This window comes from Dromiciops gliroides, chromosome 3, assembly GCF_019393635.1.
Source record: "Dromiciops gliroides isolate mDroGli1 chromosome 3, mDroGli1.pri, whole genome shotgun sequence".
In the NCBI taxonomy this organism is placed as follows: Eukaryota; Metazoa; Chordata; class Mammalia; order Microbiotheria; family Microbiotheriidae; genus Dromiciops; species Dromiciops gliroides.
The window spans coordinates 613,256,023-613,282,756 of NC_057863.1; the positions used below are offsets into that span (position 1 = coordinate 613,256,023).

Sequence of the window (26,734 nt, forward strand, 5' to 3'; positions counted from 1 at the left end):
AGAACTGGGTGTAAAACATGTTCTTTCGGCTTTAGACCGCGGGATCATCCTGCTGTTGCATGTTTTCTAACCACATCCTCTTAGGCACTTCCTTTGCTTTCTTGGCTGAGGACTCAGTTTCCACCCTGCAGTCTTCATTCTTTCATTATTTCATCCTTCTTTATTATGAGCCATCTTGGTTGGTGAACCATAAAAGCAGCCATCCCTTTCTCCCAGGGACTGAATTTTTAGTAGTTGAGATCGTACACCTGCTCCTCTGTTTTCAGCGCTCTTCGCACCCCCACCCCCACCGTGCCCTGTTGTGTTGTATTTTAAAGACTCTGTATTGATGGGGATGAGGTATGGAGAGCCAGTGATCGAGAGAGGATGGGTAAAGTAGAACTATAGAATCAGAATGTCAGAGCTAGGAGAGACCTAGATAGACATCAGCTCTCTCATTTTGCGGATGGGGAAACTGAGGTCCAGAGAGGGGATTGTTATCTGTCCAAAGTCAACCCACTGGTTAGTGGTGGGGGACACTATTTGTTCACAAAATCCAATATTCCAACTAGCAGCATTTGTATTGCTGTTTAACCACTTCCTGGCTGTATCTTTTTAGCTCTCTCTCGCCCAGAGGGATCTCAAAAGGTTCTTTATTCTTGGCGAGGAGTGGACTTTGCCGAGATGAGTCTAAGGAGGCAGTTTAAGTACAAGGCACGGTAACAGGAGTCAATTTGTAGAATTGGGGTTCTAGAAACCTTTATCTACTTTGGACTGCAAGATCACAAACCTAGCTTTTAACCTGGCCAACCAAGACGGGGGAGAGTAACCCCCGAAGCGCCTACTCCACCCTTCACCCACCCCAGCTACCCAAGTAGGAGGAGGAAGAGGAGGAGGAGGAAGAGGAGGAGCGCGGGGGGGAGCGGTGAGGGTGGAAGGTTCTATCACTCTCCCTAAACACAGCGTTAGCTGTGACCCTAGATGAGAACGCTGGCCCATGCTCCCTCCCAAAGAATCGTAGGATTTTAGACTCTTCTAGCGCAAGCCTCTTATTTGACAGCAGAGGGTTCCCAGAGGTTAAGAGACCCATCCGGGGTCCTGTAGATAGAGAGCAAAGGAGTCGAGCTGCGTCTCCTGCCTCCGGGTGCAATGTGCTTTGGCCGCTCTGCCCAAGTCCCTTTCCCCTAGACTGGCCTAGGCTCCCCCGCGAGAACCCGCGCCTTCAGCCCGGCCGAAGCTTCTCCTCGGCCAAGGTAAAAGGAAGACAGTCCCTCCGGCCCCTTTAAGGAGGACAACTGGGGTGGGGGGTAGAGAAGAGAAGACAGCTCTGGGACTAGCGCCGGGTCTCCTTCCAGGCCGCGGATTGGGCGATGGGAATTCAGGGGAATCTTTCGCTGGCCCCAGATTAGTGGGTGATGCGAGGGTGCCGCCGGCGGCAGGTGATACGGTGGTTCCTTTCCTGCGGCCACGTGGGGAGGAGCTCGGAGTGGGCTGGGTTGGGAGGGGAGGGGAGGGGCTGGACTGCCTGCTTGGGGGCGGCCAGAGCGGGGACGTCCCGACCCATGGAGGAGCGGCGGCGCAAAGACGCGGAGGATCCCACCCCCGACCCAGTAGGTGCGCACCTCAGAGACGTGCCTGGAGGCAGGTAGAGCCTGGAATTGCGCTACTGCTGGGACCCGGGCTGAAGACTCAGCCACCGCCACCGCCACCCGAGTGAGTGGGGCTGCTTCCCGAGCTAGCGCCGGCTTCCTGTCAACCTTGGGGGGGGGTTCCCTGGTCCCCCCTTCTCTTGGCCAGGCTCCCCGAGCCTTCACTCTGCCCGTCATCCGTATGCGAGCAGGGATTGTACGCTGAGAGCTCCAGGGAACTGGGGGTAGGGGGTGGGCGGTGGGAAAGAGTCCCCGGCCTCAGTTTCCTCATTTCTGAAAAGGGAATGTGGATTAGATGATTTTCGAGGATCTTTCTAACTCTGCCCAGGAAGTGTTGGAAGCCGAGAGCTCCAACCCATGGCTACCAACAGCTCGGTAATGTGTGTGTGTGTGTGTTGGGGGAGGGGGTGGGGGTCTGCAAGGTTGCACGGTCTGTAAAAGGCAAGTAGTCTGGTTACCTTCTGCGCCAGCCGTCTGACCCTAGACAGAGAAGAGCAGGAACTCTTCCCCTAACACCCTCCGGTTTTCCCCCAGCCATCCTCACTCTTAGTGACTGAGAGAGTGAGGAGAGATTACAGTCAACGGGATAGCCTGAGGAAGATTGGGGGGGGGGGGATTCCGGTCCATAGGCCCTCATAAGCAATGGTTGGTCTGCTTGTGCTGAGATCCAGGACCCGGCGACGCACTCTTGTAGTTTCTTGCCATGTGAGGGCAGTACGGGGACTGACCTGGGCCAGGCTGGCCTGACATTTTACAGTGTCTGTGAATGCCCCAGGTCAGATGGGGGGGTGCATGAGGCCAAAGGAAACAGCTGTTGTGCTGATCAGATCAGCTTTGGGCTCTTCAAGGTGTTCGCAGGCTTCCCTGTCTAGCCTTTGGCTGTCTCTGGGATGTGGAAAGAGGGAGGGAAGGAGGGAGGGTGGGAGAGAGAGAAGACTGGAGGTAGAGGCTATTGGTGGGAAAGGAGCTGCCTGGGTTGCTGGGGAACTGCCTGCCTCGCTGGGGAACTGCCTGCCTCAGGAAAGACCATTTGTGCTAATTGGGACCGGTGAGGGCCAAATGAATCATAACTCGCATCTCTATAGTGCTTGAAGGTTTGCTACTTAAGGCTTTCTTTCCAAGGATGGGTACTTGCGTGTATGCCCATTTTAGAAAAAAAAAAAGAAACTGAGGTTGGGTGAGGAAAAACATGCCCAGGGCCACATGGGTTGTAAGCATTCGAACAGGGACTCAAAATCTAGCAGAATACAAATAGTCTAGCTGCAGAGCAGGTGGGAGTCCTCAGTAGAGTCGCCTACCGGGGGCTTCTTATCTTAACCCATTGGAAATGGTAATCCCTCGCTTCTGGGCGGACCATCCCTACTCAAGCCCAAACAGATTTAAACTAGAGTCTGAAATCAGACTCATCAGCCCTGCAGTATCCATCCCCCAGGCTGCTTAGGTCCCTCGGTCTGACCTGTGGGGTGGGGGGTGGTAAGGGAAGAGTGAGGCTGGGTTATCACTAAATGCTCTAGGTTTCCTGGGAGGATTTGCAAAGGAATAGAATGTCTGGGAGCAGCTAGCAGCTCTCAGCAAGGAGCCAATCTGTCTGACTCCTGTGTGCGTGCAGCGACTAGAGAGGTGTGATAGCTTTCCTCGGCACTCCGGTGCTGAAGGGGCTGTGTCAGCAGCACAGCCGGGGTGAGAGATTTCTCTCGTCTCTTTCTCTCTGCTTTCTTACTCTTCTCACGTCCCTCACCTCAAATCTGCGTCTCTTTGTCTCCTTGTCTCAACTCTGCCTCTCCGTCCTCCCCGTCCTCCTCTCTTTCTTCCCCATCTCCACTCTGCCCTTCTTTCTCTCATTCACCTTTTCTCTGCCTTTTTTGCGGACCTCATCTTGACTGTCTTTCTCTCTCCAATCTGGACTTTGTTTTCATCTTTCTCTCCCCAGTTTGGATCCGATGCCTTGGTCTTCCTCTCTTCCATCTCACTGTTTTTCCTCTCTCAATCTTTGGTCATAAAAAGAATTTACTTCTATAGTATTTTAAGGTTTTTCCTCTTTATCTCCCCATTTTTGCCCTAAGGTGTGCTCTAAAGTCCCATGATTTCTGACCTAGGAGAGAAGGAAGGAGGCCTCCCATTGAGTCATTGTTGCCACTGGCTTAGGAAGCTGGGGTACATATTTATGAGCAGACTGTTGTTCTAGAAGACCGGGACTATCTCTCTTTGGTATGCATTTCCCTAGTACCAAACAGAGTGCTTGAAACAGAATAGCACTAAATAGATGTGGGTTGGTAGATTGATTGATGCTTGATACCCCTTGACACATCAAAGCTTCTGGTTTGTCATTCAAGGTTGCTAAATTCTTTGCTTACTCTGGGGCTGGGTTTGCCCCCCCCCCAAACCTGCCATTCCTCTGAGTCTCTTTCAGGCATATCTCTGAGCCAGAGAGCAAGAAGCTGGGAAGCACCATAGAATATGGAATATTAAAACTGAAAGAGATGTGTGTGACCTTGGACAAATCACTTCATCTCTCTGAGCCTCAGTTTCCCTGTGGATAAAATAAGAAATCTTTAGTTTATCAATAAAGGCTCCTCCAGCTCTGGGTCTATGTATGATTCTGGGATCTTGGGCTATAGAAAGTTAGAACTGAGAGGGCCCTTAGAACACAGGGTGTCAGAGCTGAGAGGGCCCTTAGAACATACATAGGGTGTCAGATGGAGAGCGAGAGCAAGATCGAACAAGAGAGAGAGAGACAGTGAGTGAGTGTTCATAGTCAAAGCTTCTCATTTCAAAGAAGAGGAATTATTTCGTGGGGGGGAGTGATTTTCTCAAGGTCACACAGCCAATCGGGGCAGGATTTGGAACCTTAATCCTGATCTTCTGACGTCCGGTTCAGTACTTTCCCCTGCCCCATTATGCTTTCGCTGTACCTCCATCCTGAGGCCTCCGGAGTGGAGCTGCAATCTTTTTCATTCCCCAGCAGCCTCCTTCTTTTCCTCCAGCCCTGAAGGAATAGTCTTCCTGACCCGGTCTTCTGGTGGGAGTGGAGGATGCCTGTCTCCACCTCTTTCTACTTCTCCTGTTCTGATTTGAGGGAAGCGGAAGGTAATATGATAGTGACTCCTAGTTATTGACTACTTGAAGGAATGTAAATCATTCTCCTTAGAACAGCCTGGTGAGACTTGTGTATGTATTGTTTTTTTTTGGGGGGGGGTTAGTGAGGCAATTGGGGTTAAGTGACTTGCCCAGGGTCACACAGCCAGTAAGTGTTAAGTGTCTGAGGTCGGATTTGAACTCAGGTACTCCTGAATCTAGGACCGGTGCTTTATCCACTGCGCCACCTAGCCGCCCCTTGTGTATGTATCGTTATCCTCATATTATGGAAAGATTAAGGTGGAATGTCTGAGCTAGGATTCGAAACCATTCTTTGTGGTAGCAATCTAACATCCTGAAGACTTCCTTGGGGTGTGAGGGCATGGGTTTCTTCTTCATGAACTTCTCCCTGCAGAAGACTGGAAGTACATACACACTCTTTCCTGGCTAGAGGTAGGAATTTCCAAGAATTCCAAAGCTCTGCGGAATTGGTTTCTTGGAGGGGATGAAAGGGGGAGGGGTGCTCCATGGGAAACAAGGAAATTGAGATGATAAAAGGATGAAACTGGCTTGATATGGTTGAGCCATTCCTAGTCCCGGAACCTGAGGCTAGTGGATCGCTGGAGTTTGGAGTTACAATGGGTTAAGGCAATCAGAAGTCTGCCCAAAGTTCAGGATTCATACGGGAAACCTTTGATGGGAATGGAGAGGAAGGGTACTAACAGGATGCCTAAGAAAGGTCTGGTTTGTCCAGGTCTGAAATAGAATTTCAGGTCATTGATGGGATCTGGCCTCTGCATTTCTAATCTGGTCATCCTGGGGCAATTGAGTCTCTAAAACAAAACAAAAGCAATGAGACTGACTTCCTTAAGCTTCCCAAGTCCGTCCTCTGATATGTGAATTTGTAGCCGGGGTGAGGAGGGGGGAGGGATGGGGAGGGACCCTGAGTGAGCTGAGGAACACAGAGCTCTCATTGTGTATCTCTTGGATTGATATATACAATCAGTCTGAGATGTTTATGGAAATGGGGAGAAAATTTGGGGAAGAAATCATTTGTCTCTAAATTCAACCAGGGGTGGGGATGAGGTCAACCAGACTGTTGTAGTAAAAAGAACACTATATTGGAAATCAAGAGTTATTTTTCAGTCACGTCCAATTCTTCGTGATCCCATTTGGGGTTTCCTTGGCAAAGATACTGGAGGGGTTTGCCATTTCCTTCTTCAGTTCATTTTCTAGATGAGGGTATCGAAGAAAACAGGGTGAAGTGATTTGCCCAGAATCACATAGCTAATAAGCATTAATGACTTGCCCAAGTTCACACAGCTAGTAAATTAAGTGATTTACCCAAAGTTACACGGCTAGTGTCTAAGGCTGGATTTGAACTCAAGAAGATGAATCTTTCTGGTTCCAGGCCTGGCACTCTGGTGCCTCTTAGTTGCCCTTGGGTGTTAAGAGACCAGGGGCCAGATCCTGGCTCTGCCAAATGTGTCTGGGTCTCAAAGATTTTTGCTTAATTGTTTTGTTTTGTTTAAGATGCAGCATTGTTCGGGAATAAGAAGGAGTCATGGATTTAGAGTCAGATAACTAGCCACATGACAACTGCAGGAAAATGTGCTGGAGGACTTGGGTTTGAAAGTTGGCCCTCTACCCACTTGTTCTAAGATAAGCTCCAAGTGGGTACAAAACTTAAACATAAAGGATGGCATCACAAACACATGAGAGAAGCAAGGGTGACAATACCTTTCAGGTCTATGAGTAGGGGAAGGGTTCGTGACCAAACAAAAAAAAAAAATAACATAAGGTAAAACAGATTATTTTATTATATAAAATTATTTTGTTTGCAAAACAAAAGCAATGCAGCTACAATTAGAAGGAAAAACCAGTAACTGGTGGGGCGGGGGGAGGATTTTTGCTAGAGCCATTCTCCAGCTGATACATGGTCAAGCTCTATAAACAGGCACTTTTCAGAGGAAGAAATCTATGCTCTTAATTAACATACGAAACAATACTCCAACAATTAGAAAAGTGAAAATTAAGGTGACTCTGAGGTTCCACCTAGAGCCCATTGGATTAGAAAAACTGACCAAAAAATGGAAAATGACATGCCCAAGGGAGCATGGGAAACCAGGCACATCAATGCACTCTTGGTGGAGCTGTGAACTGATCCAGCCGTTCTGAAAAGCAACCTTGCCCCCTTTGGACACAGCAAGACCCAGTACCCTGGGCCTATACCCAAAGAGGTCAAAGAAAGAGGAAAAGGATCTATATACACAAAAATATCCCTAGCAGCAGTTTTTATGTGACAAATAACTGGAAATTAAGGGGATACCTATCAATTTGGGAACAGCTGAACAAATGATGACGTAATGATGTCATAGCAGTTTTAAGAAACCTGGAAAGACTTGTATGAACTGATGCAGAGTGAAGTGAACAGAACTAGGAGAAAAATGGATACAATCACAACATCATCATAAAGACTAGCCACGTCAAAAGACCTAAAAACTCAATGGCCCACCATGATTCCAAAGAATTCATGCTACCCACCTCCTGACAGAGAAGGGATGTACTCATGGTGCAGATTGAGACTTATAGATTTTTTTTGAACATAGCAAATACAGAGATTTGTTTTGATTGTCTATGCATATTTTTACCCCCCAAAAGATACTTCAACCCCTTATTATGTCTTTGTATATATCTTTTATATATGTCATATATATAGATATATATCTATATATATCAGTGATATATCTATCACTGATCTCTAAGGCTGTCTTTCGGTTCTAAATTTTTGTTTTTATGACAGTTTATTTGGGAAGGGGGTCTCCTGGGCTTCTCAGGACTTGATCCCCCTCGCCTCTACTACCAGAAGCCCCCATATCACTGTTTCCAAGTATGTGCTGCTCAGTAGACCATATATATATATGTATGAGATTTTGGGCAATATATCGTAAGCATTTATTAAACACTTATGGTATGCCAGGTACCTATTCTGTGCACCAGAAATACAAAGACACAACTGAAACAGCCTCTGCCCTGAGGGAGTTTACCTTCTATCACAGTAAGGGTAAATCACTTGCTCCCCTGGGTTTCCTAGTAAAGTCAATGGAAATCTGACTGGAGTTACAGGACAAGAGTGCAAATTCCACCTCTCATGATAACTACTTCTGCTTCTTAGACAATCCCTGAGCCTCAGTTTCCTCATTTGTCTAATAAGGGGTTTGACTTCCAACTTCCAGTTTGACTTCCATCCCTTCCAGCTCTTAATTCAGGAACCAATCATTTCCCTTTCTGAGGCTTCTTTTCCTTCGAATTCAATCAGCCAATAAACCTCTATTAAGTACTAACTGTGTGCTCTGGATATTGGGGATACAGAGACAAAAAAATTAAACAGTCCCTGCCCTAAAGAAGCTTACATTCTAATTTAGGAGGTAACACATACACATATGTAGGTATATGGAGAATATGGAGAAAATAAATATCAGGTCATATGGGGAGTAAAGGCATTAATAACAGGGAGGAAGGGATCAAGAGTTACCTGTAGAAGGGGGTGCTTGGATTGTAGGGTGCATGAAGGGGAGTAAGAGGAGAGGGGCCAATGTATGAAGAACTCTAAATGCCAAACAGAGGGTTTAATACTGGATCTTGGAGGTAAAGGGGAGCCCCTGGAATTTCTGGAAGGGGGAGGTGATATGGTCGGACAGGAAAAAGTTTGACAACTTTGAGGAGGGTGGCTGGAGTGGGGAGGTAGCCATTAGCAGACTGTTGCAACAGTCCAGGTGAAAGGACTTGAATGAGGATGGTGTCCCTGTGGGTGAAGAAACGATGTATATGAGAGATGTGGGAGAAAGACATTGGCAAGAGTGGGCATTGTGGCAAGACTTTGTGGGGTAAGTGAGAGCGAGGAATTGAGGGTGACAGTAAGATTTGGAGCCTGGAGGACTGGAAGGAAGTTGGCACCTTCCCCAGTGGAATTTGGAAGAGAAGAGGGTTTGGGGAGAAATAAAGAGTTCTGTTTTGAACATGTCAGGTATGAGATGCTTCCAGGATGTCTGGTTTGAGATTGTCCAAGGGGCAATTGGTGAAGTGGGAGATTAGAGCTGGATACATAGGTCTGAGAATCATCTGCCTAGAGAAGATTATATCCTGGGGGAACAATGGTAGTCCAATGAAAGGAGCAATGTGTCTGGAGTCAAAAGACCCGGGTTCAAATCTTGTCTCTGGTTCTGCTTTGTGTGATACCCTGGAAAAGAGGAGTATGCTTCCTCCCTCGCCCCCAAAAGGTGGGACATAATTATTGCAGGCATTATCAGATGAAGTTTCTTTATGGATGTCGCTTTAGTGTTCTTTTCCCTTGTAACAGGGGAGGATTCTCATTCTGGGGAGATGGATGGCAAATGACTGTGACTGTAAAGACAAAGGCAACAATAAAACATATACAAGTAACCTGAAGGGGTTGAATTCACTGATCTCTAAGGCTGTCTTTCGGTTCTAAATTTTTGTTTTTATGACAGTTTATTTGGGAAGGGGTTCTCCTGGGCTTCTCAGGACTTGATCCCCTTTGCCTCCACTACCAGAAGCCCCCATATCACCGCTTCCAAGTATGTGCTGCTCAGTAGACCAGCCTCTGACCCTTCTCTGGGCTGTGGCCAGTTCTCCCAGTACAAGCTGGGATGGGAAGTAGGTTTTAACTACAGGCTGATAACTATAGACCCTTGGGTATAGGGTGAAACGTGAGAAGTCAGCCCTAACCTTCCTCCTTCCTGGGAATAAACAGAATGTTCTATTTCCAAAGCCCTGGAATTCTAGGCCTTCCTTCGGGGGCTACACAGGGCTGGCTTATCCTCTCTCCTTCTCCAGGACCAAACCAAATCATCCCAGGCTGGGCCCTCACCTGATGACACAGGCAGGACAGGAAGAGGGTGTGTCACTGCCTCACCCACTTCCTCCCCAGGGATAAGGTGAGTAGGTGCCAGCTCTCTCCAGGGTGGGGACTATAGCACTTTCCCATCAGCTCTCCCCTCCTTAGAAAGAATCTCAGAGCACTTAGAACCTCAGAAGTCATCTAGGATCTACTTCTACCAGAAAGCATAAATCACATCCTTGATAACCAATCAATCAACAGCAAACATTGATTAAGCCATTACTGTATACCAAGAACTGTGTTAAGTGCAGAGAATGCAAAGAAAGGCAAAACTCTCACTCCCTGTCCACAAAGATATTACATTCTTTTAACAATTCTTTTCCAATTAACAAGTCTTTTCTTTCCCTTTATTGAGGGAAAAACCCAAACCTTTGTGACAGATATGTTTAGTCATTCAAAACAAATCCCTACACTGACCATGTCCCAAGAGTATGTCTTGGTTGACCTCTTGGTAAGGTGGTGGATAGAATCCTTCATCACTGGTCATTTGGAGTTGTGGCTAGTTATTATGATATTGATCAGAGTTCTTAAATCTTTCAGAGTTGTTCTTTTTCTCTCCCAATGTTGCTGTTACTGAATAAATTGCTCACCTGGTTCTGCCCCCTTCACTCTTCATGAGTTCATACAAGGCTGCCCATTTTTCTCCAAAACTAAAGGTAGCTGACATTTTCATGGGGGAGACAACTTGTAAGTAAAATGATAGGTTCATAATAGTGAATCCAATCCCCTTCATTTTACAGATGAATAAACTGAGGCACAGAGATCGAAAATGGTACATATAGAGTAAATGGGAAGTAACTTTAGAGGGAAAGACTCTACCAGCCTGGGGGACTGAGGGAGAGAATTTCAGGCATGGGCACAGCCTTGAAAAAGCATTGAGATGAGCTTGTACCACGGTGCTGTCTGTGTGAGTGGAGAGGGAAGGAACATCTAAGAAAAATGCTGTGAAGGGAGAAACGAGATTTGGCAGCTAATGTTGGGCGAGAATGAAATGAGGGGGTGAGCCTTGGGACTGACTGGGGGGGGGGATGTCCAGGATTCTTCTGTCAGATGGGACGAATGCTGCACCCAAGGGTCTGAACATGGAGATGGGGAGTTGGGAACCTGGCTAACTCCAACTGGTGGCCACCATCTTTTCCCCTGATGAATAGGACTTGGGGTTCTCCAATCCCTCTGCATCCCCTGCTCCACAACCTCAAACTCAAGGTCAAGCAGAGTGGAGGTGGCTGTTGTACTTTATCCCCAGGAAGTAGGTCAAAGGACCCTCTGGGAGGGGGTGTTTCCCTTCCCCAGTCAGATGAGTCTGGGTTGTGTTGGGCAGAGTGAGGGAGCCCATGGGTTTGAGAACCTTGCCCACCTCTAGATCAGGGAATGTTCCAAGGCCCTGAGGTCCAAGTTGAGCCTGGCTGACCTCATCCCCTCCTTGTCACAAAAGTCCCTGGCCTGAGGAGGTCCCAGTTTGGGGCAGGAAGATTCTCATGGTGTGGTAAAAACACTTTGCAGTACAAAGACCTAGGCTTTCTTCCTACCTTTTAGTCTATTCCTGTCACTCTTGCCTCATAAATAATACTCTGAATTCACCACACACTTCTCCCTGACTCTGAAACCTTCAGGGGATCCCCATTGCCTGCTAATTAAAGACAAGAGCCCTTAGGTCAATTCAGTAAGCATTTATTAAGCACCTACTATATGCCAGGCACTGTGCCAAGCTGGGGGTGGGGGGCTACAAAGAAAGGCAAAAACAATCCTTGTTCTTCAGGAGCTGACAGTTTAATGAGGGAAACAACATAAATGATGTACTTTGTATAACCATGTACAAAGATACGTTTAGGATACATTGGAGAAAATCCACAAGGAGAAGCAGAAAGCCAACCTTCCACTCTTATTGGGAAGACCTAACTTAAATCCCACCCCTATCGTTAGTCAGGGGCAACCTAGGTGGTACAGTGGATTGGCATGTCGGGCCCAGACTCCTCTTCCTGAGTTCAAATCCAGCCTTAGATGCCTGCGTTCCAATTCTGCTTCTGATACTTGCTATCTATATGTCCTTGGGGGCAAATTACTTAAGCGCCCTGGGCCTCGGTTTCCTCCTCTGTAAAATGAGGGGATCAGTTTCCTCCAACTCTAGAGCTATGATCTATTGTTATTCTTATACATGTTTGACCTCCCTATTAGGACACAAACCTCCGGAGGACAGAGACTGTATCTTGTTTCATCTTGTATTTCTGGAACCTAGCACACGGTCTTGTACACAGTAGACACTAAATGAATGTTTGTCAAATTGAATTGGAGTTCCCAATCTGCTTATTGGCTGTGTGAGAAAATCTTTTAATTTTCTTGGGACTCAGGGTGATACAACATGACTGATATAGAAATATGCTTAGGGGGCAGCTAGGTGGCACAGTAGATAAAGCACTGGCCCTGGATTCAGGAGGACCTGAGTTCAAATCTGGCCTCAGACACTTGACACTTACTAGCTGTGTGAACCTGGGCAAGTCACTTAACACTCATTGCCCCCCCCAAAAAAAAATATGTTTAATGGGATTGTACATATACAACCAATATCAGATTGCTTGCTGTCTTGGGGAGGGAGGGAGAAAAATTTGGAGCTCAAAATTTTATGAGGGGGGCAGCTAGGTGGCACAGTGGATAGAGCACTGGCCCTGGATTCAGAAGGACTTGAGTTCAAATCTGGCCTCAGACACTTAACACTTACTAGCTGTGTGACCCTGGGCAAGTCATTTAACCCCAATTGCCTCACCAAAAAAAAAAAAAAAGAGGGTGATAGTAGCCCTGGCACTGCCTGCCTGCCAGATGAGTGGTGTTCCCATTTTATCTATTTCCTATAGAAATGGAAGCCAGACGTAGTTGTGTTTTCTTCTGGGTCAGGTAAAGTCTAAAAAAATAACACATGTGCCCCTTGGCCTTTGCAGCTTCCTCCCCTCTGGAGCCTCCTGAGCTAAGTGTTTGTGGGGGCCATGCAGAAGGTGGGGGCAGCTGGCCGGAGGGCCTCCGACACAGCCCTCATTCCACACAGGTCAAGGGGAATTACCAAGTTTGCCCAGGTAGGCAGAACCTTCCAGAGGGTGAGGGAGAGGGAGGGACTCAGGGAAGGTTGACACAGGAAGGGGTTGGACCAGACGAGATCCGGGTCACCTCCCAAATCTCTAATTCTTTGGTCAATCCTGGGCCCCTCCTCCTTGGAGCCCTGCCTCAGGCTGAGGCCAAAACAATACCTCTTGTGTCTTCTTGGCCCTATTGGATACCCAAAGTCTTTGTATGGGGAGGAGAGGGAAGGAGGTTTGAGGATGGCGGGAGAGAGCTGACTGTTCTCTGACATACTCTCTTCCCTTTTCCATCACAGTATGTTGGCTCCTTTACTGTAGATGACCTGGGGCTTCAGGAGAAAGTGTGGATGGTCCAACAGCAGCTGTGGGCTCTGAAGGTAGGTAAAAAATGATTGGGGAGGGAGAGGATTAGCATTTAGATAGTGCCTACTATGTGCTGGGCGCTGTGCTAAGCTCTTTTTATAAATATCTTTCTGATCTTCACAACAACCTTGCTGAGGTGAATGCTGCTGTTATACCCATTTTATTGTTTGAAAAAATGAGACAGGTTAAGTGACTTGCCCACAGTCATACAGCTAGTACCTATAAGAGGCTGGATTTGAACTCAGATCTTCCTGATGCCCAGGGTTCTATCTACTTTGACATCAGCTGTTTATGACTGAGAGAAGGGAACTAGAGAATGAATGCGTGTGGGGGAGAAGAGACCCCAAGGAGGGGGAAAAAATCAGTATCACTCCCTAACTACATCATCTTTCTTCACTATCACCCATTCCTAGACTATCCAAGTGTCATAGCTGAGAGAGCCCTTAGAACACAGAATGTCAGAGCTGGGAGGAGCCTTAGAACACAGGATGTCAGAGTTGGGAGGGCCCTTAGAACACAGAATGTCAGAGCTGAGAGGAGCCTTAGAACACAGGATGTCAGAGCTGGGAGGGCCCTTAGAACTCAGGGTGTCAGAACAGGACAGGACCATAGAAGCTCCTCTGGTCCAAAACCCTCATTTTACAGATGAGGGGAAGTGACTGACCCAGCATCCCAGAGAGAATCTCCAGCAGACACAGGGCCAAAACCCGAACCCAGGCCTCCTGAATCCTAGGTCCAGGGCTCTATCCATTTCCCTGTACAACCTTCCCCAACCTCTTGTTGGTCCCTCATGTTTCTGAGGTCCATGCCGCTTCCTTTGAACTGAATCTCCAGCAGTGAGGATGGGCTCACTCTCATCTGCACAGTGAGCCCGGGGACCTAGAAAATTCCCTTCTCTCCTGACCAGGGGCTGGAGCTCCAACCATGGCCCCGTGAGCTCAGAGGCCTGAGCCCAGCAGGGCCCAGCCAGTATGATACTGGGAGACGGAGCGTCTGTCCCTCAGATTCTAAGCCCCGCCCTTCTCTCTCCTCCTCTGCCAGGACTGCCCTAGGAGAAGAGCAGTGATCCTAAAATTCAGTCTGCAGGGCCTCAGGATCTACAGTGCTGAGGGGGAGGTAGGTGCTCAGCTCCCTGGGTGTGGGCCACATCTTCCTAGTCATCCCTCATCTCTGCTCAGTGACTCACCAGGATTGTCTGGCCCCCACGCCCTCCCTGCCTATCACTTTGGCTCTTTCCACCTCCCAGATTTTTTCCCTCTGGTGTTTTTTTCCCCTCCTCCCTCCCTTCTTCCCCCACCCCCCAACATCCCCGAGCCAAAGGTTCTCTCTCATTTTCTATTGCTCTACTGGGCTCACGTTCTCCCTCTTGCTGCTCATTCCTTGTCTCCCTCCCCTCACAAACCTCTCCCCCCACCCCATCTTTTTTAAAAGGTGCATTACTTGATCTTTTTTGGCTCAGTGATTCTGGGAGTCACACAACCAGCTCCTACTTCAGCCCTGAGCAAAGGGGCTGCCTGGCCTCCTGGTCTTGGCTTGAGGTCCCCAGGGCAGGCCCAGTTTAGTGACTCCCCGAGGCAGCCAGAACAAAGATGGGGAAGACTCCAGAACCAGCCCCACTACCTGGCCTGTGCCCCATTATCCCCAACCAATATGCCCTTGGGTTCCCTAGGAATATCAGGGAGGTAGCTAAGGGGCCCTCAACAGGATAAGTGGGCACTGCATATCTCCATGGGAATGGGGGTGAAGAACTGGGCCTCGGGCTTCCCCACTGGGCAGTCCCAGTACAATAGCTAGAGCTGGAGTGTGGAGGCAGGGATAGCTATGAAGGATCCTGGTAAAGGCTTGGAGCAGTGGAGAAGGGTAAAGCTGAGAGGCATAGGCCCCAAGAACTGATGGAACTGAGTGTTTGACAGGGATGGGCTAAGAACTCCAGGAGTGAACGAAGGATAGTTCCCAGGGCCAGGCCTTGTGAGATCTGGAAGTGCAAGTCAACAAATGGTTGTTAAAGACCATCAGTGGGAAGGGCCTAGAAAGGTAGCATGGAAAGAAGGAAATATGCATTTATTAAGTGCCTACTGTATGCTGGGCACTATTTTAACCCCTTTACAACTATTATCTTGTTGGATCCTCACAACAGCCCTGCTAGACAGCTGCAGCACTATTCTGACCCCCATTTTACAGTTGGGGAAACCGAGGCAGACAGAGGTGAAGTGACTTGCCCAGAATCACACAGCTGGGAAGTGTCTGAGGCTGGATCTAAATTCCAGGCCCAGGGCACTGCCTGCCCTGGACATGCCTCTAGCTGGCTTCAGTGTCAAGAAGACCTGGCTTTGAGTCCTGCCTCTGACACACATTAGCTGTGCCACCCCCTCCTCAGTTCTGATGTGCCTTGTGCTGTGCTGGGCACTAAGGATACAAAGAGTGCCTGCCTTCAAGCAGCTTATGGTCGCAGCTCTTACTTGGCTCATATTGTTAAGTCCCTAAAGTGCCTTCTTCAGCACAACCCTGCATAGTTTCCTGGTGGTAAAAGTGTTCATATTCCCCTTTTAAAGATATGGAAACTGAGGCAGAGAAAATTAATGACTTGCCTGTGGTCACATGGCTAATAAGCATCAGTCTGAGCCCCCAGGAGCTGCCAACTCCTCCTCACCCCCAAGCTTGCTCGGATCAGCTTGGCTGACAGAGGGTCCCCCAGGGAAATGACAGCTTAGAACTAGCAGCTGCCGAATGAGGATAGCATGTGTCAGCCTCCCACCTGTGTCCCACCCCCTCCCCCAGACTCTCCTGATGGCTCACGCCCTGAAGCGGATCCTCTACTCCACCTGGTGCCCAGCTGAATGCCAGTTTGCCTTCATCTCCCGGAACCCACGGAGCCCTGCCAGCAAGCTCTTCTGTCACTTGTTCGTGGCCAGCCAGCCTGGGGAGGTACCAAGGGCCCCAGGGAGTGGGAGGGGACCACGTCCTAGACCCCCCCCCCCATTGCCTGTCAGCATCTGGAGGCTTTAGAGGAATGGGGGGAGGCCCCTTAGCACATGGGGTGGGGAGGCTGTCCAAGGCTTAGTGTCTGGCCGCTCCAACAACCATCATGGAACCTGCCCGCCTACCAACGTGAACATGTCCTGTTCCCATTGTACCCCAGCAGCTGCCCTTGGGAAACCCAAGACCCACATCTTAGACCTCCCTATTAAGGGCCAAAACCCAGAGACAAAGGTCAACTCTCCAGTCACTTCAGGGCTGTACTCTCTGAGCTAATGAGAGAAAGCATCCTCTGCCCTCAAGAAGCTCCCACTGTGTGTGGAAGGGAGAGGGAGGATGTAAGCAGACAAGTGTGTGTGTGAGGAAGAGAGGGGGAGGGGACGAGCATTAGCAGCAAGAAAAGCTTCCCTGAAGGGGCCCATGAGCTGAACCTCGAAGGAAAAGGGGGATTCCCAGAGGCAGAAGTGAGGAGAGAAAGCATGTCAGGATAGGGGAAGAGTACAGAGGCATGGAGGGCTGTTCTAGGGACCCTCCTAGCTCTGACATTCTGGGTTCTAAGGGCCCCCCCCAGCCCTGAGATTCTGGGTTCTAAGGACCCTCCCAGCTCTGACATTCTGGGTCCTAACGACCCTCCCAGTCCTGAGATTGTGGGTTCTAAGGACCCTCCCAGCTCTGACATCCTAGGTTCTAAGGACCCTCCCACCCATAACATTCCATGTTCTAAGGACCCTCCCACCCATAACATTCCATGTTCTAAGGGCACTCCCAGCTCTGACATCCTGTGTTCTAAGGGCCCTTCCAGCTCCGACATCCTGGGTTCTAAGGGCCCTCCCAGCTCCAACATCCTGTGTTCTAAGGGCCCTCCCAGCTCCAACACCCTGAGTTCTAAGGGCCCTCCCAGCTCCGACATCCTGGGTTCTAAGGACTTTCCAAGGTTTGACACTATATTCTAGGGTCCTTCCAGTCCCAACATTCTGTTCTCTAACATCTCTTCCAGCTCTTACAATTTATGATCTGAAGGTCCTCCCGGTTGTGATATTGTAGGATTCTTTTCTAGGATTATATAGTACATGGAATAATGGGGTTTGGCAGTAGTGGAGTCAGTGTTAGAGATGGTTCCCATGGGTTGATGCACCCCAAATAAAGCTTCCCTAGACCACCCCTTCTACTTATAGTTCCCAGATGCCCTGGGGCTGGGGGTAGGAAATGGAGCAGGAAGAAGGCATTTATTTGTCCCTAATCCATCTCTGTTCCCATCTCCAACCCCACCCCCATTTCTGCTTTGCCTCCCCAGGTCCAGATCCTACACCTACTGCTTTGCCGCTCCTTTCAGCTGTCATACCTCTTGCAGCACCCCGAGGATCAGGCACAACCTGGACCGGGGCTACCAGCAGAGGAATCCCCCAAGCCCTTGCCCAGCCCCAGCGGTCCTACTGGGGTGGTCAGGGAGCCCTTCGGTCGGGATCAGGTCTCTCAAAATGTCCACGCCCTGGTGTCCTTCCGGCGGCTGCCAGCCCCAACTGATGGCCCAGGAGGCAGCACGGTGAGTGGCTTACCTTTGTAGTGATGTGGGGAAAGAGGCAAGATGAGGAGATGACTCATAGATGGTAGGGAGCTAAGGAAAACCTTGCTAGGCAAACTTCCCTCCCAGCAGCTCGATCCAGATTTGGCCTGGAGCTCCCATCTCAAGGCATACAGTAGGCTCTTGGCAAACTTGACAGATTCTAGACATGGTGCTTTTCTTTTTTTTTTTTTCTGCGGGGCAATGGGGGTTAAGTGACTTGCCCAGGGTCACACAGCTAGTAAGTGTCTATTGTCTGAGGCTGGATTTGAACCCAGGTCCTCCTGAATCCAAGGCCAGTGCTTTATCCACTGTGCCACCTAGCTGCCCCTATTTTTTTTCTTTTTTCTTTTTTCTTTTTCATGGTGCAGCAAAGTGTCATGGGAAGAGCTTTGGTTCTACAGTCAAAGGACCTGAATTCAAATCCCCCTTTTTTCCCTTTACTACCTGGGTGGCCCTTGGTATAAGTCATTCCACATCTGGAGGCCTGTTTCCTTCCTGGTACAAACAAGGGATTTAGAATCTCTGTCCCATCTCACTTATTTTTTCTTTTAAATAGTATTTTATTTTTTTCTATTACATATAAAGATAATTTTTAACATTCATTTTTATTATTAAATTTTATTTTTAATTTGTGGAATAAAACAGGCATTTCCATAATGTAATACAATAAAAGAGAGTCCTTTTAAACATTCATTATTTAATAAAATTTTTAATTGCAAATTTTCTTCTCCTTTCCCTCCTCCCTAAGATGGTGAGCAATTTAATATAGGATACAAATGTGCAATTATATAAAAGATATTCCCATAGGAGTCATGTTGTGAAAGACATCCCACTTTTTTATAAGCACTTTCAGGAAGCATGGCTACCTCCCGGGAGCCTGGCCCAGGACTGTAGGAAGTGGGGCACACAAAAGATATAGACTCCTCTAGGGCAGTGACTAGCACATAGCAGGGTCCCAATAAGCGCTTGCTGTTTGTGTGACTAATTAATGACAAGACCTCAGTTCACACTCAGCAGGGAGGTGGGTTTTCTCTGACCCTTTCTTTCTTTCTTTCCCTGAAGTTTGAGGAAAGGGGGAGTTAAAGTACAGTTGAGGGGGGGGGCAGCTAGGTGATGCTGCAGTGGATAAAGCATCAGCCCTGGATTCAGGAGGACCTGAGTTCAAATCCGACCTCAGACACTTGACACTTACTAGCTGTATGACCTGGGCAAGTCACTTAACCCTCATTGTCCTGCAAAATAAATAAATAAACAAACAAACAAATAAACAAATAAAGTATAGTTGGTAGTGAGGAGAATTATAGCGAAAGGGACTGGGTTGGCCCATAGGAGTAGAGAAAGTTTCCTTAGTTGGAGGCAATGTACTAGAGTGGCTAGAACACCGGGCATGAGGTCAGGGAACCCTCTGTCACGTGTTCCTGTGTAACATTGGGCTACTTCCTATGTCTTCTGAACCTCAGTTTTCTGATCTGAAAATTGATGGAATTGAACCTCTAAGAACCTTTCCTACTCTTAACCTCAAGGTGCAGTAGGAAAAAAAAAATACTACATTCTTTCATGTAATTGTAAAAAATGCTATTTACATCTTAAAAAAAAATATTGGATTCACAGTTTGAGGACCTGGGTTCAAATCCTAGCTCTCAAACCCACAGTTTCCTCAACTGTAAAATGGTAGGTTGAGACTTGATGGCTTCTGAGGCCCCTTGTTTCTCTAAATTGATGAGCTTATTATAAGAGGGTCAGCCATGGAGCACATGGTAGGGGATAGGCTAGTACTCTGACCCCTTTCTTTTTGGGGGGGGGGGGCGGTAATGAGGGTTAAGTGACTTGCCCGGGGTCATACAACTAGTGTCAAGTGTCTGAGGCCAGATCTGAACTCAGGGCCTCCTGAATCCAGGGTAGGTGCTTTATCCACTGCAGTGCCACCTAGCTGCCCCACTCCTGACCCCTTTCTAAAGGACGTGCATTAATTACCTGTGTGGCTTCTGGTTCCTAGGGTCATAGACTTAGGAAGGGACCTGGAGTCCTGCAGGCTAACCATTGACTTAGAAAACCACAAATTAACATTATTTATGTTAAGTTGTCTTTTTATTTATTTTGTCAAATATTGTCTGATTATATTTTAATCTGGTTTGTAAGCTACAGGTCAGAGCTGGGATTTGAACTCAAGCCCTCTGACTCTGAAGCTAATGTTCTGCCAGGTACCACATTGTTTAGCCCCATGGGGGGGGGGGCAACAGGGGATATATCAATCAGAGGAACAGTGCCTGAGCCAGGAAGGAATAAGAAGTAGGGAGCCATGCCTGCTCCCAGGGATGGCTTTTGTCACATGGTGTTGTTCAACCTGGGATGTCCCTGTCTGTGTCTCTCTGCCTTCCCCTGGTCTCGCTCTGGTCCCCGTTCATAGAAGGAAATGTCAGAGGCAGAAGTTCGAGGGCCTACCCGTCACTCCCGCCTGGGGAACCCTTACTGTTCCCCAACCCTTGTGCGAAAGAAGGCAATTCGAAGCAAGGTGATCCGCTCTGGGGCTTATCGTTGCTGTACCTACGAAACCCAGCTTCAGCAGTCTGCCCGGGAGGCCTGTGAGTGTGTGTGTGTGTGTGTTTGCATATGCTCCTGGGAATGGGAGATGTGGTGTCTGGGTGGACAGGGGAGGCTGTGGGTGGGAGCCAATGGAAACCACTGGGGAGGCTGCTGGGAAGGGAGGCAGGGTGGAGGGGAGGGGAAGGGAAGGAAGGTCTTTCCCTAGATGTGCAGCTGGGTTTCCAGAGAGCTTTGCTCTCCCAAAGACATCCCTATGAATGTAGACTTGTCCCAGGATCAAGTGGTCTCAGACCTAGAAGAGACCCCAGAGACCCCCCAGATCCAAACCATTCCACACCTGACCTGGGTAGTATGAGGGTTCTTAGCTCCATTTTACAGAAGAGAAAACTGAGGCTAAAATAAAGTGAAAGAAGAAAGTTGAGTCCAAATAAGCTAACTCAAGATCTAGTGTTCATGCCCTCATGGAGTTTTATAAATGGTCAGAGCTGGGGGGGAGCCTTAGAACACAGGATGTCAGAGCTGGGAGGGGCCTTAGAACCCAGGATGTCAGAGCTGGAAGGGAGCTTAGAACATAGGATATCAGAGCTGGGAGGTCCTTTGAAGACCAAACCATCCCCCTCACTCTCCAGTTGACAGAGAGGGTCCTGCCCCTAGTAAGTAAGCACCTATAGCAGGATTTGAGCTAAGGTGTCTGTGACCCCTGGGTCTAGACTGTGTGACAGTAAGAGTATTGGGCACAGAGTTCAGGGACTGCATCCATACATTGACTGCTGCTTATTACCTGCTGATACCTCATCTGTAGAATGGGTTCACAGGGCTGTCCTGAGGCTCCAGTGAGAGAGAGGATATAAAGCACTTTATAAAGTGCCCTTGTTAACGTGTGTCACAAATACCACAGTTCCCACTGCCTGGGAGAGTTGGGCCCAGGGGTCCAGTGGCCTGGCCTGCCTGGTGGAGAGCGAGGGAAGCCTGACGGAGAATATCTGGGCCTTCGCCGGCCTGGCTAGGTAAGTCTCTCTCCACCCACCACCCCCATCCCAGAGACAAGGTTCATCTCACATACTTGGGTGAAAGGATCAAATGCTGTCATGAGGCAGCTCTGAGCTGGGGACGGGTTCTTGGCAGAGAGGGACCCAGCCTCTGGGTAGGGGTTTGGGGACAGGCAGGATATCACCCTGCTTCTGGGCAGTGCAGCTGCTGAGCTGGCCCATCCAATGAGTCACAGAAAAGCGCTACCCCAAGGCCTGGCACTCACCATGTGTACCTTCTGCCCTAGGGCCCAGGCACTCTCCCTGCTCCGAAGAGATGTCCTGGGGGCCTTTCTGCTGTGGCCTGAGCCTGGCCCCAGTGGCCAGTGGTGCCTGTCAGTGAAGACACAGTGCGGGGTGGTCCCCCATCACATCTTCAGGACCCACTTGGGCAAGTTCAGTGTGGAGGTAAGTTCTTGGCATCTGATGCCCCCTAGCCCTGCTCATCCCCACAATCCCATCAACCCCTTCTCTGTTCACATCCTTTGGAACACTTCAAAGCCCCTGGAAATCTTGGGTTGTGAGATTTTGGACACCTGTGCTGGGGGATGGTCTCCTGTAGTTTCAGGAAGGAAGAAAAGAACAGAAAGGAGGGAGGGAGGAAAGAAGGGAGGGAAAGAGAGGATGAAGGGAAAGGGGGAGGAAGGAAGGAGACAAAGAGGGAAGGAAAGAAAGGTGGAAAGAAGGAAGGAAGAAAGGGAAGGATGAGAGGGAAGAAGTAGAAAAGGAGGGAGGGAAGAAGGAAGAGAGGAAGAAAAGGAAGGAGGAAGGAGGGAGGAAGGAGGAAAGGAAGGAGAGAGAAAGGGGGAAAGTAGGAAGGAGGGGAGAGAAGAAAGTAGAAAAGGAGGGAGGAAAAGAGGAAGAAAGGAGAGGGAAGGGAGGAACAAAGGAAAGAAGAGAGGGACAGAGGGAGGGAAAGAAGGGAAGGAGGGAGGGTGAGTTTCAAAGAGGGAAGGACCAATTAAGTGCTAAGCACTGGCAATACAAATACAGAAGTTAGGAACTTCCACTGTGTTAGTGGAGGGTGAGCAGATAGGGCTGTTTTGGTCTGGGTGGTCAGAGGGGCAGTGACTGGAGCCTTCTGGGAAGTGGATTAAAACCTTGCTGGAGGGGGGGCGGCTAGGTGGCGCAGTGGATAAAGCACCGGCCCTGGAGTCAGGAGTTCCTGAGTTCAAATCCGGCCTTAGACAATTGACACTTACTAGCTATGTGACCTTGGGCAAGTCACTTAACCCCCATTGCCCCAGAAAAGGAAAAAAAAAAAAACCTTGCTGGAAGCACACAAGGAAAGCCCTTTGGAAACCTGAAAGCAGGAAGGAAAAATTACCTCAGACATGGCTCTGACTCTCTTGAGTGATCTTTTCCTCATTTGTACCACGATGATAATGATTAGGACTGACTGACAAGTGCAGGGCTCTTGTGAGGAAAGTCAGTCAACAAGCATTTATTAAATGCTTGTTCTGTTCTGGGCTCTGGGCTAAGTTCTGAAGTTAGGAAAGAAAGGCAAAACCACAGCCCCTGCCCTCAATGCCTCTGGGTAGCTGGGTGGCCAGAGCCCTGGGCCTGGAGTCAGGAAGACTTGAGTTCAAATCCAGTTTCACATACTTCCTGGACGTGTAACTCTGGCTAAGTCACTTAACCTCTGCCTCAGTTTCCTTAACTGTGAAATGAGGCTAATAAATAGCACCGATCTCCCAGGTTTGCTGTGAGGTTCAGGTTCAAATGAGAAAATATTTGTAAAGAGCTTAGCAGGGTGCCTGGCACGGGGCGCCTGACATTGAACAGGTGTGATATGCGTGCTTGTTCCCTTCTCCTTTCTCCCATTTATAAAGCACTTAGCGCAGAGCACGGTACCTAGTAGTCACTTAATAAATAACTGCTTGTTTCCTTTCCTTCCGCAAGGAGCTCACACGTAAATGCGGAGCTCTCATTCTAATGGGGGAGATGACAACTGAGCAATAACTAACGTTGAAATGGAATATTTTTAAAAAAATTATTATTTTATTTTAATGACTAACATTTATAAAGAGCTTCAAGGGTTTCACATATTATCTAAACAAAAAGTACATATTATCTCATTTGATTCTCACAACATTTTACAGATGAAGAAACAGGGTCACATTCCTACCCCTCTAAGACAGGATTTGAACTCAGGTCTTCCCAACTCCAATCCAGCATTTTAGCCACTGGGCTGCTTCAGTTATGGGAGTAACTATGTACAGATAAAATAAAGACAATGTATATTGAAGGGAATCTCAGTGGGGAAGGCACTAGCAATTGGGGGATTAGGAAAGCCCCTCCCCCATACTTCCCCCAGCCACTGATCAGAGGGGGATTTGAACCCATTGCTTTGTTAACTTTACAATGCTGTAGAAATGGGAGCAAAATTCAGACTTTGCCATCTGCAGCTGTGTAAACCGAGGCATATACTTAGTACTTTACTGTAAAATGAAGGGGTGGGGTCTCTTCCCCTTCAAAATCAAGGCATCTAAGTATGTTGTGTCCAGACTTGGGCTCTGAGGGGCTGGGTCCAGCAGTCCACCAGTAGGGGGAGGGGCTGGAGCTATGGGGACCGAGGATGACTCTTTTTCCTGTGCCCTCCCTCAGCACCTGCCGACAGAGTTCCCCAGCTTGGAGGCCTTGGTGGAGCACCACTCGGGAGCTGAACGTAGCCTTTTCTGTCCATTGGACATGGGACGCCTGAACCCCTGCTATGAAGCACAGGACTGTGGGCCTGGTCGGCCTACATGGCCCCGGGCCCACCCCAAGCATGAGCCCCGGCAGCAAGAACTGGGTTAAGGCTGTCTTTGAATTCCCTAATAGTCAAAGTGTGTGTGTGTGTGTGTGTGTGTGTGTGTGTGTGTGTGTGTGTGTGTACACACTCAAGTTATTCCATTTGGGTCTTCCCAGTCCGAGCAACCTTTTCCCTTGGTGCTAATGGCTCATGGAGCATAGCCCCCGAGTGGGTAGTTACCCTGGTTGGTGGTCTCTTGAATGAATCAGACCAGGAACTGCTGGTTTGTCTCTGATCCCCTCTCCCCTCCAACACACACACACACACACACACACACACACACACCCACCAACAGCAGCTCTGGTCCTCAGAAATGGCCTGGAGGGAAGAGACATGCCATCCTTCCCTCAACTTGCTGTGCTATGGACAAGGAGACTTGCTAGGCTTGGCTCAGGTGGCTTCTCTCATCAGGGGACTGACCTTATCAGAGATTTTGCCATCAATCCATGGATAAGTCTCAGTCCTAGGGGAAGGCCTTTTTGCCCAAATTGAGTACCCTGAGATTATGCCTCTACCCTGGATGGGCTCACCCTAGGCTACATTTCAAGCTTTCTCATGAACACCTAGTTTTATTTGGAAGATCCCTCGATGGTGAGGGAGGCATCCAAGCATCAAACCCAAAAGACTTGGGTTTGAACCACTTCTCTGCCTCTTCTTAGCTCTATGACCTTCAACAGATTATTCCTTTCTCTGGGCTCTCCTCTGTAAAGGGAAACAGTGTGGTGTAGTGGCCAGAGCCCTGGGCTTGGAGTCAGGAATACCTGAATTTAAATCCCACTTCAGTTACTAGTTGTGTGACCCTGGATAAATCACTTCTGTCTGCCTCAGTTTCCTCATCTGTAAAATGAGGGGGTTGGATTCAATGATCTAGCTCTAAATTTATGATCTATGATAAAGAGATTGAACCAGGTAGTCCCCCATGTCCTGTGATTCTGGGCTCCTTTCTGCTAGTCCCTGTATGTGGGTCTAGAGGTGCTGCAGGGCAAGTCACGGATCAGGGATTATTTGGTTCTTACTGGAAGCGCTTGGAAAGGATGCAACAGGGGGAGGTGGACAGGCCCGTTTGGTCTTCAGATACTACTTGATGCTGAGGCCTCTTTCTTCTCCCCAGAGCCCCCAAGGTTAAGGTAAGAGGAGCATAGGGAAGGCTGCTGCAGAAATTCTGGGTGGGCAACCATCCCCTCCCCCTTCCTCAAACATTTGCAAGCATTCACAGATGCTGTCTTGGAGCTTCTACAATAGAACTTGCTGCACCAAATAGCACAATCACAGGGGTTAGAGTTGGAGGGGACCTTCCAGTCCAGCCCTCTCATTTCAAGGACAGAGAAAGGCAGAGGAAGAAGGGGAAGGTAATTTACTCAAGGTCACATGGGTCAGTAGCTGAACCAAAACTTTGGCATCAGGTCTGGGTAACTTGAGAGAGGTAGGAAGTGAATTCAGCTCATTGAACCAGCTCCTGGGTCTTTAGGCTTTGAAATTTAGCAGGTGCTTTCTTTTCTTTTTTTCTTTTGTGGGGCAATGAGGGTTAAGTGACTTGCCCAGGGTCACATAGCTAGTAAGTGTCAAGTGTCTGAGGCCGGATTTGAACTCAGGTCCTTCTGAATCCATGGCTGGTGCTTTATCCACTGCACCACCTAGCTGGCAGCTAGCACCAGTCCTGGATTCAGAAGGACCAGAGTTCAAATCTGGCCTCAGACACTTGACACTTACTAGCTGTGTGACCCTGGGGAAGTCACTTAACCCTCATTGCCCCACAAAAAAAGAAAAAGAAAAAAAAAACCACCCTAAGGATGGGACCTGAGGGATCTTTTCCCCCTTTTCACATGTAGGGAAACTGAGGCACCATGAAAGGACTTGTTCAGGGTTAGGTAGCTAGCTAGTGTAAGAAGTGGGATTTGATTGTATTTGCTGAATCCACACATCAGTCCCCACCCTCCTGGATGTGTTCTCTCTCTCTCCTCTCTCTTCTCTCTCTTCTCTCTCTCCCCCTCCCTCCCTTCTGCTCCCCCTCCCTCCTGCTCTCTCCCTCTCTCACCTGCTCTGCCACTCCATTCTCCCCTTCTCCCACTATCTGTACCTCTTCTTCCTCTTCTCTCTCTCTCTCTGATTCTCCCATTCTCCTGAGCAGCTTAATATATAGTGGATAGGGCTCTTGACTTGAGAATCAGGAAAACCCAAGATGAAAACCTGCCTTAAACACTGTGGGACTCTGGCCAAGTCATTTAACTTCTCTGGCCTCAGTTTCCTTATATGTAAAAGAAGGGGCTGAACTCGACCTCTAGGGTGCCTCCCAGCTCTAAATCTAGTATCCTTTGCTTTCCCTTTGGCCAGCTAGAGCCAAGGACCCAATGGAACCTACAGAGTTATGGGAGAGGATAGTTGAGATCCCCATAGCAGGAACTGAAGCCAAAACTTAATTCAGTTTTATGGTATCTGCTCCTCCTCATTGCACTGTCCCCTGGGAAATTGCAAGTTTGTCACCCCTGGCTTCGAGGGTGGAATTCTTAGGTGCCCGATAGGAGATAGGAGAGCTCACAAGGTTGGGCTAGAGTCACTGAGGTGGTGAAGGAGTGTTGAGTGTGAGCTCTGGCCCAGGCTGGAGCCCCCAAGGGATCTTGGGTAATCTACATTAAATAACCCTGCTTTTGAGTATGAGAAGTGCCGTCATGTGAAAGAGATTTGTTAGATTTGTACAGCTTGGCCTCAGAGGGATGAACCAGGAGCAAAGGATGGAAGTCACAGAGAGGCAGCTTTCGGCACTTTCTAACGCTTA

General features: G+C 48.7%; 1 protein-coding gene across 6 annotated transcripts; it reads left to right on the plus strand.

Moving 5' to 3' along the window:
• Positions 1-916: 916 nt before the first annotated feature.
• Positions 917-25,507, plus strand: SH2D5 (SH2 domain containing 5). 6 transcript variants are annotated; one of them, XM_043995365.1, is made up of 11 exons: positions 917-1,232; positions 9,561-9,661; positions 12,558-12,689; positions 12,989-13,069; positions 14,097-14,171; positions 15,834-15,980; positions 17,326-17,574; positions 20,003-20,177; positions 21,038-21,146; positions 21,416-21,575; positions 23,775-25,507. In XM_043995365.1, exons 3-11 carry the CDS (start codon positions 12,603-12,605, stop codon positions 23,964-23,966), a joined length of 1,275 nt encoding a protein of 424 aa, XP_043851300.1. In that variant the 5' UTR covers positions 917-1,232; positions 9,561-9,661; positions 12,558-12,602; the 3' UTR covers positions 23,967-25,507. The 6 variants fall into 6 exon arrangements, with proteins under 6 accessions (XP_043851300.1, XP_043851302.1, XP_043851299.1 ...); XM_043995364.1 differs by lacking the exon at positions 917-1,232 and adding an exon at positions 1,556-1,692; XM_043995367.1 differs by lacking the exon at positions 9,561-9,661 and having other exon boundaries at positions 1,209-1,232.
• Positions 25,508-26,734: the final 1,227 nt, after the last annotated feature.